The 20,895-nt window shown below is 35.2% G+C and overlaps 2 protein-coding genes across 3 annotated transcripts in view; one reads left to right on the top strand and one right to left on the bottom strand.

Annotated features, from left to right (window-relative positions):
- The window catches only part of LOC146148550 (dynein axonemal heavy chain 2-like), a 45,574-nt gene extending 45,136 nt beyond the window's left edge, over positions 1 to 438 (bottom strand). Inside the window, exon 1 of the mRNA XM_083387651.1 lies at positions 316 to 438. Within this exon, the coding sequence (XP_083243777.1) occupies positions 316 to 391 (76 nt within the window). The 5' untranslated portion in view covers positions 392 to 438. The remainder of the gene's footprint in view (positions 1 to 315) is intronic.
- A 3,369-nt stretch (positions 439 to 3,807) lies between these two features.
- Positions 3,808 to 19,619, top strand: LOC146148549 (uncharacterized). Of its 2 annotated transcripts, none has more exons than XM_083387149.1 (13): positions 3,808 to 4,056; positions 5,224 to 5,355; positions 7,254 to 7,373; positions 7,436 to 7,498; positions 12,916 to 12,997; positions 15,439 to 15,598; positions 16,032 to 16,088; positions 17,856 to 18,163; positions 18,247 to 18,325; positions 18,488 to 18,681; positions 19,075 to 19,152; positions 19,257 to 19,306; positions 19,500 to 19,619. In XM_083387149.1, exons 1-13 carry the CDS (start codon positions 3,976 to 3,978, stop codon positions 19,545 to 19,547), a joined length of 1,452 nt encoding a protein of 483 aa, XP_083243275.1. In that variant the 5' UTR covers positions 3,808 to 3,975; the 3' UTR covers positions 19,548 to 19,619. The 2 variants fall into 2 exon arrangements, with proteins under 2 accessions (XP_083243275.1, XP_083243274.1); XM_083387148.1 differs by having other exon boundaries at positions 17,856 to 18,172.
- Positions 19,620 to 20,895: the final 1,276 nt, after the last annotated feature.

Below are 20,895 nucleotides of genomic sequence, written 5' to 3'. Positions count from 1 at the left end.
TCCGATAATACTTAATATGAGCCTATACTCCATACTAAGTGATAGTAGAACTTATTTGATAGCCTACTTTATGTGGCCAGCAAAGAATGTGCAAGAAATATTGTGGCCCAACGATGCAGCCAACCTTGGACCACCCTGCACTAGTGGCAAATAGCTACTTTCTTAAATCAAAATGTACTGGTTATTCAGCCACTTGGACAACTTATCCAAATAATTTTTTTATGAGAAATATAACAATAGGCTGATTTATGCAAATTGAGTTACCTTTACAAAACTAAATGATAAACGCAAAATCAACAAAACAAGGACACTTACCACTCGGAGACTTATTAGAGACCGTAATTCCTGCACTTGGTGATAAGGCGGAATTAGCCGCAGTTTCATCGGCCATGTTTGCAGTCGCCCTCCTGAAAAGTTTTTTTGTAACAACTCGTACAGTTTAATATAAAATGTTCATTTGAAAACGATTGCGAGTTGGTATTGTTACTATAACAACGCTAACAAAAGAGGGCAGTATAAAACAAAAATTAAAATATTTTAATGCAGGGGAGTTAGAACTGTTTTAAGTTGCCTGCATTCACATCAATAAATAAAGCAGTTTTTATATTTTAAGTGATAAAACAATTCAGGATACTTTAACTACATGTGCAAAGTCCCAGTCAAGTCTTATGTAAAATAACTTTAAAAGCGTAAAAGCACCTGAGATGTGTTAACGTAACTTTTACATTCCTAGATTTCTATGACCATATCACACCAATCGAAAAGCCGCGCTTTTGCCTTTATGACTCAAAATGTCTTTCGCTATTTTGCTGGCTTTTAAAAGATTAAAAACTTTTAAATTGTCGTTCTAAGAAGCGCACGCATTTCTGCAATCTCTTTGCAGCACCGTGCAAAACATTTGAGAATTGTATCCTTTCATGTACAAGGTATGTCATTTATCAACGTAAATATGGCGATCCTGCTTTGTTGACGAGATGTCGGTTCTGTAGAAGATGTTTTGTCGCTATCACGAGGTACATACCGCTAGCCTTTTTTGAAGCCGATTCTCCGGCGACAGTACGTCACTTTAATCATTAATGGATACACGGTTTGAGCTGGGTTTGCCGAACTGGCTGAAGAGATTTTAGTTGAAGAAAGATAAATTTTGCAGTGCTGCTAAACGACTGAGGACCGGCTTCCAACGTGGTCAGCAGCGGTTTGTTGCATCCGTCTGCGGCTCAGTTAAAACAAAAACATTTAGATGAGTCGTTTTATGCTTGTTTTTTACAAAGTTCATTGATGACAACAACCTGGTTATAACTGGGTAGCCTATCTTTCCTAGGTTACAAGTGATAACCAAAACAAATTTGGATCTGCCATGCAAATTTCAAGTCCTTTAAGATTACACAGTTCTACCTGCATTTTAGACACCAGCGATGCATATTTACTGGAAAGTTGGGTTTTCTAAGTGCCATCAACATCGGCAGACAGTGGATGGTAGATTAGCTAAATAACTGACCTGATTTTATAAAATTCCTTGAAACTGTTTATACATAACTCGAAAGTGTCTAAATTTTCCCGAAATTTAACAAAGCATGACAAATCATGATCACAGCTATAATTTCTTGTAGAACAACTTTCAAGCATGAAAAGTGGAGCATAGGCTATCTTGGTGATATATGAAACGAAGCAACAGCTCTTGCTTAAAAGATTTTACTGTTGACCAATGCTGAATGAAAGTGTGTTCATTGCCCTGAAACTTCAAGTTCAGACTATTTACATGAGTAAAACAGTCAGCAAGAAAAAAACAAATTACTTAGATTGGTACCATAAGAATACCGTGAATTAAATGTTTTTTTTTTTCAAGACTACATTGGAATATCCACACAAAAACTTAAAAAAATCCGAAACGAGATCCGCCATTTTAACACCCCCGAGTTAGACTATAAATGCCATTATATTGAGCAATATGCGAATCTCTTTCCTCATGCATTGCGTGGCTTTTAAGTTGTAGGTTTGCCAATTTGAACCAAATAAATGTACCTATGTTTTTTTGCATTCCACGTTATTAGACTGCCTTACAGATGAATTTGCGTACGAGTTCGTTCAAGAACAACAGGTGCTTTTAAGATTATTTGTGGTGTGACCTAACGTTAAAATAGCTAAAATATATGGGGAACATAGACTACTGGCCCCTGGCCGTTGGTTCCTGATCCCTGCAAGATAAAAGTTTTTGTCGACTTAGGCTAAATCAGAGAACGGAAATTATTTTGAAACTCACACGCTAGTAAATTGCCCAATAGGTAGCCTACATCAAATGATCAATCCCGTCCTAATGAGTACAGTTTGTAAAAGAGGTGTGAGGCAGTGTATTTTAGGTAAAATATATATTTTTCGTTTTATTCGAAAGCTACAGTATAGCATAGAATACTAAGAAACTAGCCTATTCTATGGTATAATATTAGTATCCTGTGGTATTACCCAGGGAATCGAACCATTGAATTTTCAGGTTCAGGTTCGGTTCTGGTTTAAGGAATTTGAACAATTCCGTTCATATCGGTTCGAAACAAATTCAAAAGTTTCAGTTCATCTGGTTTGGTTTAATTTTTTCAACAAATATGGAGAATAACTATTGAATTGTACTTCGTATTAAATCTGAGTTTCATGACGCATTGTAAACAAGCAGCTTATTATTAAAATAAATAACGTTCATATGAAAAGCGATAAGAACGACGACGCACAACTCGAAGTTGTTATCTTATAACACCTGTCTGTAAGGACTTGTAAATGAAACGTCCGTTTTTATATTTCGGTATATATTATGGGAACACACAATATAACCTAAAAAAGCAACAATATCTAAAGCAAAAGATGTATAAAACAACAGTATTAAGATCAACGACATAATAAATCCAAATAGCCTATACGCAGTAATCTGAGCCTACAGATAGAATAAATTAAAATTCGTCTGAATAAAGCTTAAATCAGTCGGAATATGTCCTAAATTCATCGGAATGAGGTCTAAATGGCCAAAAAATAGTTTATTCCTACGTTGATTTTGTTCTTATTTCGGTCTTATGGCTGGAGTCCTATATTATGACTTTTTTGCATTGGCCATTTTTCGTTGATGTTTGTAGCTAAAAGGAAGTAAACAAATCAAATCCGCATTGGAAAACCAAGCTAAAAGGAAAAAAATGAGCCAGGAAAATTCTGAACACAGCAGTGAAATGATTAACAATAATTCGGGATCATGAAACCGAAATGCAATTTTGGGGACGATTATGTCTAACACAAACGTAACTTTACGTAATTTCTGTTCAGATACAACTGTGGGGCTCAATTAATGGCACTTACAAATTGGCATAATTATCTTTAGAAATACAAATGGGCAAATAGTTCGCGGTTCTTGATTGTGTGCTATAGTCATCAAATATCCTGTCATGTTAAATTGAACGTTTTGTCAATTTAACCCAAATAATTGGATATATTTTCGCGCGATCGTTTTGTTGCCATATCCTTATACGTATATAAACCCTGATTGCAGAGAATATTTGTGTTATGACATATACGTCATCTCTAAAAAAACTCAGCATTAAAAACATTCTTGCGCATTACAAAAATTATTTGCGCCGTAGAAAATTTTCTTAGAGGGAACACTGATTCCAGTCCGGTTTCACCAAATATTGTATGCGTTAACGCAGGACTATAACCCCAGCAGTGTCTTTAGATTTCTATAAAGACTTTGGTAAAAATAGTATACTGTATACCCAGTTGTTGAGGATCAAGCGGAGCATGCAGCCAGCCAGCAAGTCGATATAAAATATTTGATTGTAAGTTCGACTGTCAGTCGTGTATGGCCGTTTTTTGTCATCCTGTTATTGTGGATTGTGAATGAAGGAAAAAGTTATTCTACAAGTTCCTAAGCGATTGTCTTATTACATTGTGTTTCTTCTACTGATCAGCCCAGTGCTGCAAGATCGGTGATATTTGATTGAAATGACACAATTTTTACCGCCCAATCTGCTTGCGTTGTTTGCGCCCCGTGACGCTATTCAATTCAAGCCACCTACTCAACAGGTAAGCATTTGCAATTTTGTAATGCTAAAAAAGATATTTTAATTTGTTTTATAAATGTAAAACAAGAATATTTTGTAAAATAATCCACGGTAATTTGAAATTTTGAAAAGGATTTATTGCATTACAATATAAGGATTTATGGCGCTGGTCTAGAATCCTAAGTGTGAATTTTGAAGTTACACGGTTATATGCGTTTCGGCAGAATGCCGAAATTAGAATACCATCAACATAGGAATAAAACACGTTCTAAATAGGTGTGCATAGTCAAAATTTTTGGGATAAATACAGAAACGGAGAGAATAAGACTTGTTAAAAATACGATATGTTAATAACCTCACCCATAAATTCATCAATTACTCCCTTTTCTAAAACAAGTTCATCAATACAAAAAAGTAAAATTTCTATCACTGGGTACATCGCAAGTCTAACAAACTTTTCCAAAGGTTTCAACGACTGGGTTAAACAAATAAAAATCAACAAAGTTAAGCAATAAACTTGATAACTATTTGTCACTGCAGCAAAGACGTCTTTGATTTGCCAGTATACGATTGTTTTAAAACCGGAGATAAGAGTCTTTATCACGATCATCACACAGAACAAACAGTCTTTATTACAAGCTTTCGACTCCCGATTAACCTTATTATTTGTGTAGTGTTTAATGCATTTGTGCCTTAGTGTTTAAGGAAATAACGGACGTTAAGTAAAATTTCACTTAGTAGTGATTTCAACACAAGTTGTCCTGCACCAACTAATTAAATGGACTCGCCATTCAGGCGAGTGGGTGTCAATTAGCACTTGCCCAGAGCAAGCGGATTGGCAAAGCGGGCGAGTGCATAATCCTAACCCTGTAATTTTTGCCATTTAAGATATTATTATTTTTACAAATACATGCTTTCTTCTCTGGTGTATATAGTACACCACTTATAATTATGCAATGTGCTATACGTTGGCAACCACTGCTCTATAAGAATGACATTTGAACAAACATTATTGATGTAAGATTGTATAATTTAATTAACGATTTTAAATATCACTATAAAAAACAAACCAGCTAAGTTTTATAATTTTTTTTTACACGTATGTATGTTTAATGTTGTTTAGGATGTCAGTGAATGTTACTATATAGTAGTACACTGTATATAATTTTGTCTAAATTTTTTAATTAAGCTCACATGGGAAAAAGATCGTCTTAGATCTCCTTATACAGGAATCGGTCATCTGGTTAACTTATTTGAAGACCCAAAAGATACACCTCCTCAAACTCGTGGTGAAAAGAAGGCTGAAAAGAAACGCAGAAGAGTACTATATAAAACTTCATATTAGTATATATATGAGATAGCAGGGGTGGGCAACATGCGGCCCTTTTCCTTTTTTTGTGCAGCCCTTCACCTTCTTCCAGCTATTTTTCTCTAAATAAGGCTATGAGTATGCACCATTGCTCTTATCAGTTTCCTGTTTGAAGTGTGATATAACCCATAGGCTACACCACTACACTAATGCAGTTGAACTCAAATGGAAAGTATCTATTACAAAATAATCTTCATTCATAAAGTTTTACTTGTGAAAGAATTGTTTTGCAACAATTACACTTGTCTAGTACGGTCAAGATGCACCAGACTTTTGCCACGCATATTGACTTAAATGTTATGCAACAGCTGATTTTAAATTATGGCTGTTAATTAAATTGTACTGAGCCGATCCATACGAGAAAGGCGTTATTGGAATTGTAGGAAAAGTTATTGCCGAATTTACAAGTAGACAGCACTGACAAAACTGCCGTAGTTGCAGCCTAGTAGCTCATTAGTTTTTCTAATAAAAGCTGAAAATATGAATTAGTGTTTATTTGATGTGTGGCCCTCCTGTAAGCATTACATTTCCTAACTGGCCCTTGTGCTAAAAAGGTTGCCCACACCTGACCTATAGTGTTTGCTTTAAATGTAACCATAGAGTGTGACCTCAGTGTTTTTCGGGCCACCAGTTACTTGCTGATAACCTTCTCCTAATAATTGAATCTCTTTTAGGTGTTATTAGGTGAGCGACTAACTATAATACCTGAATTATTAAATGTAAAAGTATCATGTCGGCTCACATAGATTCACGAAATGACGTGACGAAACACCTAATCACTGCTTACCGTACTTTCCATTGAACATCTTGTCTAACATGTGAATTCTATAAAACTTGTTGCCAAACACAAAAAATATAATTATTTCGCAAACTATTCTTATTATTACCTCTTAAATTTAATCTTTATATATTATTGGCTTGGCTTGTCCATCAGACTGATGTTTTCGTTGCAATGGTTAGACAGAGCAATATACACAACGCTTTAGCTTGGTAAGCTGTGTGGCAGACTTAGCCAAGACTCATTTGGGTACTTTTTTGGTTTTACGTAGCTCGGATAAAACTAATTTGGGCACTTTTTTGTTCATACCTAGCTCTGATAGAACTAATTTGGGCACATTTTTGGAAGTACGTAGCTTGGATATAACCCATATCGGTACATTTTTATCGTATGTAGCGTGCATAAAACTAATTTGGCCACTTTTTTGGTCTACTTATCTCCAATAAAACCAATTTGGGCACATTTTTGGTTGTATGTAGCTCCAATAAACCTAATTTGGGCACTTTATTGTCTGTATGTAGCTCGGATAAAACCAGTTTGCACATTTTGGTCATTCGTAGCTCAAACAAACCAATTTGGGCTCTTTTTTGTCCGTACGTAGCTCCTATAAAACTAGTTTGGGCACTTTTTCGAAACTTTGGTGAGGGAAAACTGGGGTATTACGGTATTAGATTTAATATTCCTTGCAAAAAACATCCTGCAAGAAAACTGAGGTATCAATAATAGCTCTGCACACCCATGTTTATGCCAGATATTTCCCTTACTGTTAAACATTAAAATGTTTAAGTTGAGAAACATCTATATCAATTTTTTAGGTCAAACATCAAACTCCATCAATTCAATGCTTAGGAATGACATTAAATCCTTAAGTCACTCAAAAAACATGAAATTTTAAAAACATCAAATCTTATAAAATTCAACTTAAACATACTTCAGAGTTAAAAATCAATCCAATTGAATACATTTTTGAGCTATATATGTAGTTTAATAAATGAATATTTTTTTAAATTTGTTGCAATATAATTTTTATGTCATTGCTGAAATTATGTATACTTCTATTTTTTACTGCCAGATAAGAGAAAAGGCTGAACAGAGAAGTGAGGCAATTGTTGAAGAAGTAAAGGCGTGGGACCCACATAATGATCCAAATGCAACAAGTGATGCATTTAAGACCATGTTTGTGGGAAGAATTGTAAGCTTATTAATTTATTTGACATTAAGTTTGTTTTTATAAAAAAATACTTTTTTATCCAGAATTACGACACAACGGAGTCAAAACTTCGTCGGGAATTTGAGATGTATGGAAAAATAAGAAAGGTATGTCAAGCTTCTATTGTTACACTAGAACAGGGTGGTCCAAAGTTGACAGAATGAAGGGCCGCAAAAAAAATTGAGAAAGCCTAGCGGGCCGCAGTCGGGGAAACTCCAAAGTAATCAATAAACTGCAAGTTTTACTCTATATTAAATAAGCGAGTTTACCGAACTAATTAGCCAAGAGCGGTGTTTTTTTACATTAGGGAAATATAGAAAAGGCACAAACAAAATAACCAAACAATTTATTATTTTTTTCTTTTGATTACTGCTTCAATGTCAGCATTGATTTCAGTTGTCGACAATCGTAAGCAGGCATTCAGCGTTTCATCAGCTATTCTGTTTCGTACATCACTTTTTATCCGCTTCATAATTGAGATAGTACTTTCGCAAATGTAGGTACTATCAAATATGGAACACATCTTCAGTGCAAGTTCTCTTAAGAGTGGAAACTGCTCGTAGCTTACAAGTTTCCAAAAGGTGTCGTAACGCTACTTTTTTCTTGACAAAAGAAAAGGATCAGATTGCAGTTCACATAATTCTTGTTGGACATAAGACGGTTGAGACTTAGTATCTACTTCCAGTGGATTATTGAAAAGCTCCAATTCTGCTTTCAGTGAATCAAAGTCAGCGAATCTGCTGCTAAACTCGTCAATAATGTCACATATTTTCTCGGAAAATATGACGAAATCAATATTTTTTCTTCACCAAGTAATTCACAGCATGAAGGAAAATGAGTAGCATCATTTCTTTGCAAATAAGTCTTGAATAATAGAAGTTTCTTGCGAAAACCTTTAACGCATCCCACCATTTGAGATATGTTTTGTTTCTTACCTTGCAACTTCATGTTTAGGATGTTCAAGTGATTAGTAATATCAGTCAAGAATGCCAGTGAACCTATAAACTTATCATCATTCAATTGAATCACGTATTCAGGAAACCCTCCTATTTCATTCTGGATAAAAGTCAAAATTTCTTTTCTCAAAGAAAAAAAGCATTTCAGTGTTTTGCCTGCACTTAACCATCGGATGTGGGAGAATAGTGCTTCTTGGTGAAGGATGCAATGAAATGTTAGGCAGTCCACGCCATGACTTTTAAGAATGCCAACCAGGCCATTTCTCCTTCCTGTCATTGCCCTGGCACCATCTGTTGCAACACATGAACATTTCTCAAAACCTCCATATGCATCAACGACAGAGGCGAGGCTGTTATAAATGTCCAAGCCTTTTGTAGTCCCATGAAGTGGAACTGTCTTGAGCAGTTCTTCGCAAACAACAAAGTTTTTATCAATAGTGCGGATGAAAATTAGGAGTTGACTAATGTCACTGATATCAGTACTTTCATCTAATTCTAAGGCCAGAGAGAAGAACTTGCACTGCTGAACAAATTCTTTTAATTGTGAAGTTACATTGTCGCTTAACTCAACCACTTTTCTCGCAACGGTTTGATGGGATAAAGACGCATTTTCAATTATTTTGGCAATTTTTTATCTCCAAATGCAAGAGCCATCTTAATTGCACATTCTTTTATGATCTCCCCGTCACGAAAAGCCTTACCATGCTTAGCGAGCGTTAATGTAACTTCATATGATGCTTTCATGTTTGCGGTTGAATCATTTTTGGCAAAATTGGAAATCATATTTTTTGTTTGAAGAAGTTACCCTTCAGTTCTTTTAAAATTGCTTCCCGAGAAGTCCCGTGGTATTTTCCGTATTTTTCCTCATGTTTGGTGTTGTAATGTTGTTTCAAATTTAACTCTTTCGGAACAGATAATACTTGAAAGCACACCAAACACTGTGGTTTACCATTGTTGTCGCCAAATAAATACGTTTCCTCCCAGTTAGAATTAAACACTCTGTTTTCCTCTGTCACCTTTCTTTTAAGACTCATTTTATTAGGAATTGTTGTACTTGGCTAATTTTATAACTTTCAGTGTAGGTAGGCCTATTACTATCGTCAAACAACAACAAATCCTGCGTAAGTTGCGATTGCTGTCACATGTGATTGTAGCTAACTGTGATCAAGTACACTGCCTTACCCAACTTCTAATGAAAACTCATTTTATAGCACTGTTACGTCATACATGCCAAAAACAGCTGTTTACAGTACTACATTATCATGATGTAACGAATCGTATCTCTAGAAAACATGGCGATCGTTCGGCAATTAATGAACGAAACTGAAATTTTTCTATGTAAACTAAAATTATTCTGCGGGCCGCACGAAATGTGTCCGTGCCAGGGTTTGGACCACCCTGCACTAGAACTTAAATAGTTGTAAATAAATGTGAATATTAAACTAAAGTTTAATAAAGGTGAAATTTTCAAGTTGTTATAAGAAAAAGTATTACGCTTTTGCAAAGGTAAATTTAACTATTTATATACTTGTGACGATTAGTATAGACGGTTGGGGTGTTTGCGGTTTGACGAAAATGAATGTAGTGGTTTAGAGAAAATGTTTTTTGTCAGAAAAGAATGCTAGACCAGCGTTTCTCATCCATGGCCCTGTGTCCCCATAAGTTGCAACAGAGAAGTTTTTGATTTAGTGGCGTGGAAGTCAGATTATCATTTTTTGTTACCTATTTTTAGGGTTTAACTCCCTGTCTGAAGCGACAATGTTTTTAATGTAATTGGTTTACACTCTTAAGCAAATGCGAAACCAAAATCAAACGCAAAACGGAGTTTTTCGTCTCTTGTTTGCACAAGGTTCGGCTGTAACTGCAAATATTTTTTCTCCCTGGCCTTCAGTTATTCAATCTAGTTGACTGATTAGCAAGGGATGATTCAACAAATCACAATGTAAGTCAAGCCTTCCTTTTTTTCGCTAAAAATGTTTAGTTAGGTGCATCTAATGTTCCTTGCTGTGCGCTGTCTCAGTAATATCTAATGTTCTTGTAACAACAGCATTTTCTAACTGAAGCATTCTATTCAAATGCGTTCTAAAAAGGACTGTCATGCACGTTTCAAATTCGCCATTTTTATGTGATCATAGTTACTGCAAAATTATTCTGTATAATCATATTATGAGACCACGTGTTTAGTGTGCAATTGACGCAACTTATTTTTCCACAACCAGGCTTCTATTTTAGCTGACTTGGCACACATCTCAGTGCAGATGTTGCGCTAATAGTGGCATAATACCACCCGGGAAAAACATATTCAGTTAGTATTGTAGGAGGTGAAAGACGTGCTTGTAACTTAGTGTAGTTGCATACATGAAATTAGAAAACTCTGCTGTTGATAGTAGTCAAATTATGATTCTACTAAAATCAATCACACATATTTCACGGTCTTGCTTTAGTTTTTTGCCTAAAGTTAACAATGTAATACTGGGCGTTTTTTCAGCTAGCCCAGGCTTGAGTTTCGAAGACACACAGGTTCGCTTTGCGTCATCTATAGCAGTGGTTCTCAACCAGGGGTCCACAAAACGTTTTCAGGCGGTTTACAAAAACTTCTAAATATACATTTGTTAAATTAATTAACACTGGAAAAGATGCCTAATCACAATCTTGGTAAATAAAAAAATATCATTGTAAAATGTTATAAATCGCATTGAGTGTGATGTAACACTTCCATTGTGATGTAACACACATAGATTGTAAAATGAAAGCCATGATTATTGCAGTTCCCATGTAATGGATTTTGCTTTATGCTATTGTTTGCAAAGATGACTTGCGTCTAGCATTGTCAAAAACACAACCACGCATTTCAAGACTTGCTTTGGAGATGCAGCAGCAGAAATCACATTAAAAAAATTAAGTGGTCATAAAATAATTTGTTGTTGCCTGTCACTTTACTCAACATACGGTGCACTAAGCAGATATACTGAATTATTAAAGAAACTAAACGCAGATACTACACCGGGAAAAACATAAGGAGTCCGCGACTATTTGTAAGCATCAAAGGGGGTCACAGGTACAAAAAGGTTGAGAACCACTGGTCTAGGTTTGCTTTTGCTTGACTTTTATTGGCAATTTCTAATAAGTTATTTTTCCTTATTGATGGCGTCATTACAAATCACTATTTATGATGTCATATCCGTCACAATTTTCATTATGTGTTTATTAATTATTAAAAAGTCAGTGAAAAATAGAAAAGTGCTTTTCTGCAACATGGTTGTACTTCTTTGATGTGTTGAACATCAGTCGTAAACTCTGATATAGCAATAAGATTGCATTGTTGATGACTGGACCATGGATCTGAAATCTTTGCAAATGCAAAAGTTTAGGGTTTATGATCTGTGTATGCGGTAAAGATACAACCTTCCAAGGAAATAACGAAATTGCTAAGTGCAAAGCTAACAGCTCACGCTCAAAGCGCTATATTTAACTTTGGGTTTCCTAATTGTTTACTGAAAAACGCAAGGGTCGCCATATGCCACCAATAAACTGCTTCAGCACCCCACCGCTTAAAGTTTCTAAAGCGTCGACCTTTAAAGCCGTTTTAGCATTCTTTTAAGGTTATTCTGCGGTCTCGCCTGGTTGGTTAAATAACGTTTACTTCGGCTCCAGAATTGACTAAATAATTAATATAGGTTTTTATGTTGCCATTAAAAGTATTAACAAACGGCTTGGCCCTATCCCCGATACTTCCATGAACAAACACACTTACATGTCTTCTCTTTGAAACGGTGATGGAGGAATCTTAGAACATTGTCCTTGATGTTAGCTTAATGGGTTTTGTGGTTGCGTGAAGGCGACAAAGTCCCAACCTTTTTCTTGTCTGACTGCTGCTTGCTTGCCAAAGCATATCTACATGCTGGGCTAAACGTTGTGGATTCGTTAATTCCCTGCTTGCCAAAATAATGCAGACATCCTCCGGCATGCGCTGTAGAAACAAATGTTGAAAGATAAAACATGCCTCCTGTGTGCCCAGAAGTGCAATCATGTTATCCATCAACTCGAAAGCTTATGGTCTCCCAAATCAGGCATGTTTAGCAGCTGAGAAGCTTGTTCCTGAGGGGAAAAAATGAAAGTGCTCAAAAGCCTTTGCTTAATGGTGTTGTATTTCCATCTTGTGGCGAATTTTCGAATAGGCCGTTGGGGCGTTTTGAGGTATCTTGATCTAGTGCTGCAACCACATAGTAATACTTTGTGGTGTCAATTGCTACATTGTGCAATGAGAATTGCGCTTCTGCTTGTTGGAACCAGGCATGTAGCAATGCGGTTTGAGAGCAACACGCTTTGTCATCTACAGTGTGGTAACTTGAGTGTGACATTAATTAGGTCACCCTCGAGTTGTTACACGCCAGCAATTCTGCTGGAGACCACAGTATTGTAATATATGTGAAAATAGGTGTGCCTCAATATAAATATAAAGTATTTTTCATTTAATTTCTTACTGCTATAGGAAGACTAAACACCCCAATAAGCACCCTAAATCATGGCAATGTTGTTATACTTAATTTGATTGTTTTCTTTTTTAGGTACACATGGTAACTAACACAGCAACAGGCAAGCCAAGGGGTTATGCATTTATTGAATATGAAAAAGAGCGCGACATGCACAGTAAGTAAAACATTTTTTAATATTTTTGAAAATATGTTTATAAGTCAATGAGCTGTGATTTCTGATGAAGTAGATTTGAATTTTGCGATGCAGCAAATATATTTAACTGCTCAGTTCTATGTAATGTTTCTACCATATTGTGGATAATGGAATTTGTTTGTACTTGCTGTTTTGACATTAAATATTATCTTTTGCTGTTTTGTACAGCTCAATAATGCATCCCGAACTCCTGTTCAATAGATTTCGAGTCGCTTTGTTAGGTTTGTATTCACCGAAAAGCTTGCGTTATTTGGAAGTAAATGGTAAGGTGGGTTTGTATGAACTTGCCTAAATGTCAGTTAGTTAGTCAGTTTTGTAAAATAACATGTAACTAAATAGCTTTGGTAAGAGCTCAAATTTATGGCTTTGGTAAGAGCCAAGCCTTTGTGCTATCAAATAGAAACACTTGACAGAAAAAGGATCTAGAAATTTGGAGATGTTAGGAAGGATTCTTCTATTGCGTCTAAGTAAGCTTACCTTAGGATTGTAAGGCTCAGTTAATCTTGCAAGTTCCCAAAATAGTTAATATTAATTCCAAGTATTTCATTATTATTATTTTTTAAATAATATATTATGTATAAGCCCTAATAACCAACAGCATTATTAACCTTTAATTAATGGTAAAACTTGCTAGTCGGGCGAGTATCTACCTAACAGTGAACAAAAATCATGCCGTCTTCGAATTTTAGTCATGTTTATTTGTTTTTCAGTAATTTAACCAGCCTTTTATTTCTGATTGTTTTCTTTTATGTTGATTTGACAACTTTACATAATTCTTGTATGGCCTCGATTGTTTATCCGACTATTGCAGGGGTTCTTAACCTTTTTAGTATGTTTTACCTTTTTAACAAAGATAAGTAACAAACTACATCAGGTATAATCAATGTGATGGCTGCCTGGACAGATTTGATTAAAAAACGCCAGTTTTTGCCTCATAATTGGAGGAGGATTTGCTAGGTGTTGTTTTAAATGAGCAGGTTTCATTGTATGCTGTTTAAAAATGTTTTCATGCACAAAACACCCTGAGGAACTTAAAGACCATTCTCAATAAGATATGTCAATCCAAAATTCAAATAATTTTTCTGGTACTTTCTCTTCGTTTGTGACACACTATTTAACTTGGCCAAGCCGTTAAGCCGTACCCAGTGACAAAAAGTAGGCAACACATGTATAACCAGCACTGAAATTTCAAAAGGTGTACTAAACCTTAGAGTTATCCGTACTAATTAATAAAGCACTTAAAACCCGCTATCGCTAAACTATCGTGGTCTAAACTGCACAAAACTTAAACTTAGTTCAACACTGTCTGCTCGCAGACACACTACCTCAATCTATGCCGTGACTGCTGAAGAAGCTGATGAATTCAAAACAGCAAATGACATAACAATAAAGAAACTAAGAGATAAGGATATTGCCAATAAGCTGAAAAAAATTATCAAGAATGTTCCCAATACAAGATGATAAAAGATCAAAAGGCTACTAGGCTAGCTTCAAATAAGCAGTTCTAGGAAAGTAGGCTACCAATACCTACAGCTGGCACCATTTTTCTGTCGCATCAGCTGATCTGAATATTTTAATTGATAGCTAATTTGCCCCCTAAAGCGAGAAAATTTACCCCAGGTTAAGAAAGGCTGGACTATTGAATGGGTAGCACTTTTTACCATTTGAGGTGTGCTTGCTTATCTAGTTACGCAATAATTGGCCTAGCATTTAGGCATTCAACAGTTGGACAAGTGGGTGTCAATAAAAAAAAATAGGATTGTCGAGCGGCTGAGTACATAATCTTGGTCCTTGGCAATATTTGACTATACTTGTTTGGGGTTCAACTGGTTTACGAGTTTTTTTAAAGCAAAAATTATTTGACATTCGTCACAGGGTAAAATAGCTCTGAAAAATTTACTATATTAAAAAAAGAGGAAGTTGCAAATTTTAGGTTTATAATTGGCACTAAAGATTTTGTGAGGTATTTGAGTTGTTAGCATCAATATTAAAGATAAATGTATATGTATATATTTATTATAAAATGGATATAAAAAGTGGAATATCAACCAACTGATTATATTGTAAGAATAAACTGATTATTGTGTATTGGGTAAATATTATAAATTCTGTTAAGGGTCAAAATTAACTTATGTTAAAAAAATTTCCAAAAACTTATATACTGAATGAAAAGTTATTTGTTGAATGAAATCCTTGTAAAATAAATATCCACCGTCAAAGTTCTCTATATTGAAGTATAAGATGTTCCATAATATTTAATGAAATATTTTGTGGATATAATAATTTATTTTCATTGTAAAACAATTATTGTGTATTTTCATTTATCAAGTTATGTTTTCAAAAGGTAAGTGACAACAGCTTGTGTTAAAATTATACAGCCTAAGTCAAGTTTTATTTCACAGCTGCATATAAAAGTGCTGATGGTAAGAAAATTGATGGAAGAAGGGTGTTAGTTGATGTTGAGAGGGGGCGAACAGTGAAAGGATGGAGACCTCGGCGACTTGGTGGCGGCCTTGGTTCTACTAGAGCTGCTGGAGAAGATGAAAGGCCACGTCCGAATGGGTATTTAACAGGAATCATTGACTTTTTTCTATAGGATGAATAATGCATTATTTTGACTTAAAAAACTTAAATCAATAGTTTGTCAACATATTATTTTAGGTTTTCCTCTTGAATATGCTTTATACGTTACCAACTAGCTAGGTGATTTTGAATAGTGTATGATGTGCATTGTACATTAATGAGGAATGTAGACTAAATAATATCAAAATGAAAGTTAACTAAAATGGTTGACACTTTGATCTTGCCTACCAATTCAGGGTTGCCACAAAGTCTTGGACTCTTAAAATGTCTTATGTCCAGGTTTTAAAAGATAGGGCTCATTTTAAAGCCAATATTGACAATCCTGTTAAGCTTTATTAAATATTGGGAAACATTCTACATTTCAGTCATTTTTTCCAAAAGAGCGTTACGTTATTATAATATTATATTCTAGTGATGAAACGGAAACGGAACGTAGAGATGGAGGGAGGTCAGAGAGAAGTCGTGACAGGTTTGTTTGTATTAGCTTCTTGGGTTACTTGGTATTTTCTCTCATCGTAAATTTTACCCTGTTAGCTTTTAGGCGGGAAAAATGTGTAAAAGAACTATATAAACCAATAATTCGCACATAAAAGTCTGAAAACGGTGAAGTTGGTTAGTGCTTTGCAACATTTGTACTTTGGTTAGTGCTTTGCAACATTTTGTAAGACCATGCTTAAATGTTTTTCTTTAGTAAAACTGTTCAAAAATAATATGATGCGGTGTGTTACCGCTTGTTGAGATATCTCCCACTCCCAGGCAGTTAACATGTCCCACTTGGAATGGATCACAGTAAAAAATGACGAATCCGTGCTGAGGATACTACTGCAAATTTATTGTAAAAAAATCTCTTTTCTGTAATAGAGGTATAATCGTTATTGACATAAGAATTTAGCAGTATTTTTTTGACCTGAAAAATCAAAATTTTGACAAATTTGACCTAAAAATAATTTATTTTGACAAAATGTTGACCTGTTAGAAATACATTGATTTAAATACCCTTTTGTTGTATAAAGTACTGCATTAGTGTCTTGACGTCGTTAACCACAAGTTTTTGATGTTAGGCTGTAAAACTCAAAAAAATACTTGGACGTTGGTTGATATTTTTGTCATATTTTATCAAAAAAGACAAATCACTATAAAACTACCAAAGAAAAAAAGAAGCTGGTTATTTTAGAAAAAAATACATTTGTCCAATTTAGAGAGGCCTGGGTGGTTAATTATACCGGCTCGCGTATACCGTATATTGCTCTAATCAAGATATAATACAGTAAAAATTTCGTTGTACATAAATTAAAACAAATTTTTTTGATAAAATTGAACAACAAATTGTGAGAAAACTGAACGACAATTTTAAAAAGCCGAATATAAGTGTTTTTTTTTTAATTTGAAAAACAATTATGTGCATTTTTATTTTAACTTGAAATAATTTTGACAAATTTTGACCTAACATGTAAATTTTGTCAAAATTCGGACTTTTTTTGACAAGTCAAAAAATAATCGTCCTAGTGATTATGGATCTCTTGCCGGATCTTGACCGTCACTGTATAAGTGTAAATTATGTGGTCCGGTACCTCTTATCCAAATTGGGCACCACCCAATATCCTCCTAAAGTTTGGCTAATGGCTATACAAAAAAAATCGTAATTTGTGGAAAACCTATTTGACTGTTTGGTGTGTTTGCGTTTTCGGAAAATATTCTTTGGCTGTAAAAAAAGTTCACTGCTTTGAAGGGTTTAAAATTTTATCAACTGAGTGGAATTTCCTTAATTCACTTAGCATTATATTTAAACATTAAATGGGTTTTATATAGTATTTACTATTTCAATAATAGAATGAATCTATAGCAACATTAGTCACAAGACTCTGACTGTAAGTTTTGAATGATTTTTCTGTTGAAATAGTTTGTGTGAAAATGACAAACGGTAAAAAGTATTTTCACTTTTGGGATAGATTCTGTTTCAGGTGCACAAACTAATTTTCACATTCAATTTAAATTAGACTCGCAGATAAGGAGTCTTAAACTATAATCATTGTAGAAAAGTAAACGGTTTTATTTGTAATTACACCAAAGTAACCTCTTTTCTAATTCTTAAGAGCGAACTGTTTGCTGTTTTAAAGTGTTGGTATGATTTTTCGTAATTTTACCTACATACGCTGTAGTGTAATGTGTGCTATTTTATTAAAACAATTTTAATGTATGTCGAAAATTGCAAATATCTAAAGCTCTCTTATTGTAGCATGAGAGAGCGGCGTCATCGCTCTCGTGATCGAGGTGACCGAGACCGTGATCGTGATCGTGAAAGAGGTGGCGACCGAGACCGCCCTCGTGACCGTGAAAGAGGTGAAGCTGATCGTGGGGATCGTGGAGATCGTGGGGATCGTGGAGACCGTGGAGATCGTGACAAAAGAAAAGATCGTGAACGGCGTGATAGGGGTGATCGCGGTGATCGCGGTGATCGCGGTGATCGCGGTGACCGTGACCGTGATCGTCGTGATCGTGACAAAAAACGTGATGGTGAGCGAAAAGAGAGAAGGAAAGACGAAGGTGAAGCTGGTGAGCACAGAATCTTTATTAATGTTAATATCTGTCACTTACTTAACAATTCTCCACATATGACGTTTTTTTAGAAAGCGGAAAGAAAGAAGAGCGAAGTCGCGAATCGAGACATCGCCACCGCGATCGCTCGAGAGAGCGTGACGGATCCAGGTACGTTTTATCATCGTTTTTGACTAAAAAGTGTACTCATCGTGTGTTTGCTTTTAATTTTTAATGCTTACTGTTGGATGCTTGTTTGTTTTACATCAGCCCTGTTGCTTTAATCAGTAGTATTTCTATGGGTTGTTTTGATTTAACTTGCGCTTGTTGCAGACGTGATCGCGATAAGCATCGGGACCGAAGTGACCGTGGCGATAGAGAGCGAAGCAGTCGTGAAATAAAACAAGAGAACAGTGCGAAGACGGACGACCAAGGGGAAGGGGGCCCAGGTCTTGTTCCAGAATACAACCTACAAGACGGTGACCATAACCAAGAGGTGTACGACCCTGAACGTAACAATGTGAAAAGTAAGTGCGCTCTTAACGTTGTTTTTGCATCAAGGCTGTGAGAAAGTTAAGCAAAATTTTGTTCGTTTACAAACGAAATCGATTTACGAGAAAGGTTAAAAAATGATTTTGTTGGCTATTCTTGAAGGTTGAATATAACTTTGTGGATTTAACGAAACTTGCTTGTGGTATTTTCCCAAAGTAGAATCGATTTGACTCTTAATAATTAATTGACATGTTTTGAACAAACGTGAAATTACTTTCGGGTCCCTTTTAGGGAAACATATTTGTATTTCTCCCCACATAACTGAAGAGCAAAAGTCGTCCGCTTTAATTTCTTTTCCGGTTTCTTCGTCTATTATTAGTTTAGTATAGCCATGGTAATAATTGCAAGAATTATTTGTTTTCGTTTAGACGAAACTTCCTATTACCGAGGCACAGACGACGACCAATCAAATGAACAGGCCGATAACAACGGCTACTATAACAACGGTATGTTTTTTTAAAAAGAGCAAACTTACCGATTTATATTTCTGTTGTTGTAGTTATCACTATTTTACCGTGCTTTAGGCGACTTAGACTGTATTTTATTGCAGAAAAAGTTGTTCAGGAAGACATGATGGAACAAGAACCCTCTGTAAAACTGGTAAGATGTTGCGGTTTGCATGAAAAAACAATGATAAAATGTGTGAGTTTATTTTTAAAATCTGCATTTTTTTAATTTGCATTACAACCGACGAACAGTAAACAATACAAGTCAATTGTTGGTAATCTCTCTATAAACGTCTACCGGTTGAAATGTTGAGCCTTAAAACCTTATCAAATTTATTTTGTTTTAGGAATCCAAAGGATCATTGTATGATGGACCTGTTGGGAAGCAATATTAATTTGTGTATTAAACTGCTGCCGTTTTTATTTTTTATTTGTGAATAGTGATTAAAGATCGCGTTTGACTTTCACGTTTCTTAAAATTTCTCGTTTTTTTGTTTAAATAAGAGATCAGCAATGTGCAGCATGCTTTACCACAATTAGGTGTTGGTAACTTAAGATCAGTAGCCTTCTGGGCAGTCTTTTGTGTCTGGTACACGCTTGTAGTACGACATGCATACATTTTTGAGGTAACAAACCATATTTTGTTGGTTTAGGGTAGAACAGGTGGTACGCGAACCTTCGAAGGCGTTTTATCTGATACGCGGCAACCTTTTAGGCCTTAAGTTATTTAGGCACAGGCAAATGGAAAATAGAAAAATCACGCAAATATTAGGAGCTTCCGTTAGTTATACACTATCTTCCGCTCTGGCCGACGTATAATCTAAAACCAGTGTTCTTTTACTCCTGTGCCTTGTGTCCCAATGGATATAAAAATGAGTATTATACAAAAATGTTCTGTATTTGTATTTTAGGTATCATCGAGGCAGCGTAAAAATAATATAGCTGATTGACCATTGTGTTAAGTGCAAAAAATGACTTTCATTTGGTTATCAGCTAAACCTTCATTTAGGAGACATGGCGCATTAGGCAGACAAAATATTCCGCTGTTCGTACTCCATGTATTGGCTTTTATCAAGCAGATTTAGCAAACTTGTGAGGGCCAAACAGCTGTAAGGCCAAAAGTTCATACAAAGGGCACCAGCTAACTTCTCATTTAAATAAGCTAAACTGTCATTTAGGGAGTCGATGCGCATTTGGATACAGAATAATATTGCTCACTGTTCGGTCTCGATGTATTGGCTATTATCAAGAAATAAAATCTGACATAAAACCAAAAAAAATGTAGTGTCTCCCAACGAATCTTCATCAATTTCATATTTAATCAGATTTATCCGACATAAAAGAGTACTGGTGTTCAGGATGAGAACATGTCGCTGCTGGATACTTGCACCTCGATGTTCCTAAAAATAACTTTGCGTTTTTAGATGGAAATGAAAGGAAATCCAGAAATAGCCTATATATCTGTTAGATTATATTTTTGCGATTCATTTAATAAACTAATGAAATGCTTAAACCCACAAGTGTGTGGTTCTGGTACGTTAGAATTGCGTAGCCTACAAGATTCGCACAAAACATGGACAGTGGTAATAATGTAGTTCTTAATATAATAAATATTTTGGGTTGGAATGCTTTACTTTAGAACCGCAAATAGTTAATTTTTCAGTAAAAACTTTTTCAGTAAAAAAAAAACTTTGAAAACTTTTTCTTTAAATAGTGTCAATTAAAGAAAGTTTTTATATAAAC

Source organism: Ascidiella aspersa, chromosome 4 (genome assembly GCF_963924565.1).
Source record: "Ascidiella aspersa chromosome 4, kaAscAspe10.2, whole genome shotgun sequence".
Classification (NCBI taxonomy): Eukaryota; Metazoa; Chordata; class Ascidiacea; order Phlebobranchia; family Ascidiidae; genus Ascidiella; species Ascidiella aspersa.
Note: the sequence above shows the minus strand (reverse complement) of the source record. Positions and strands in the feature narration are given on the sequence as shown.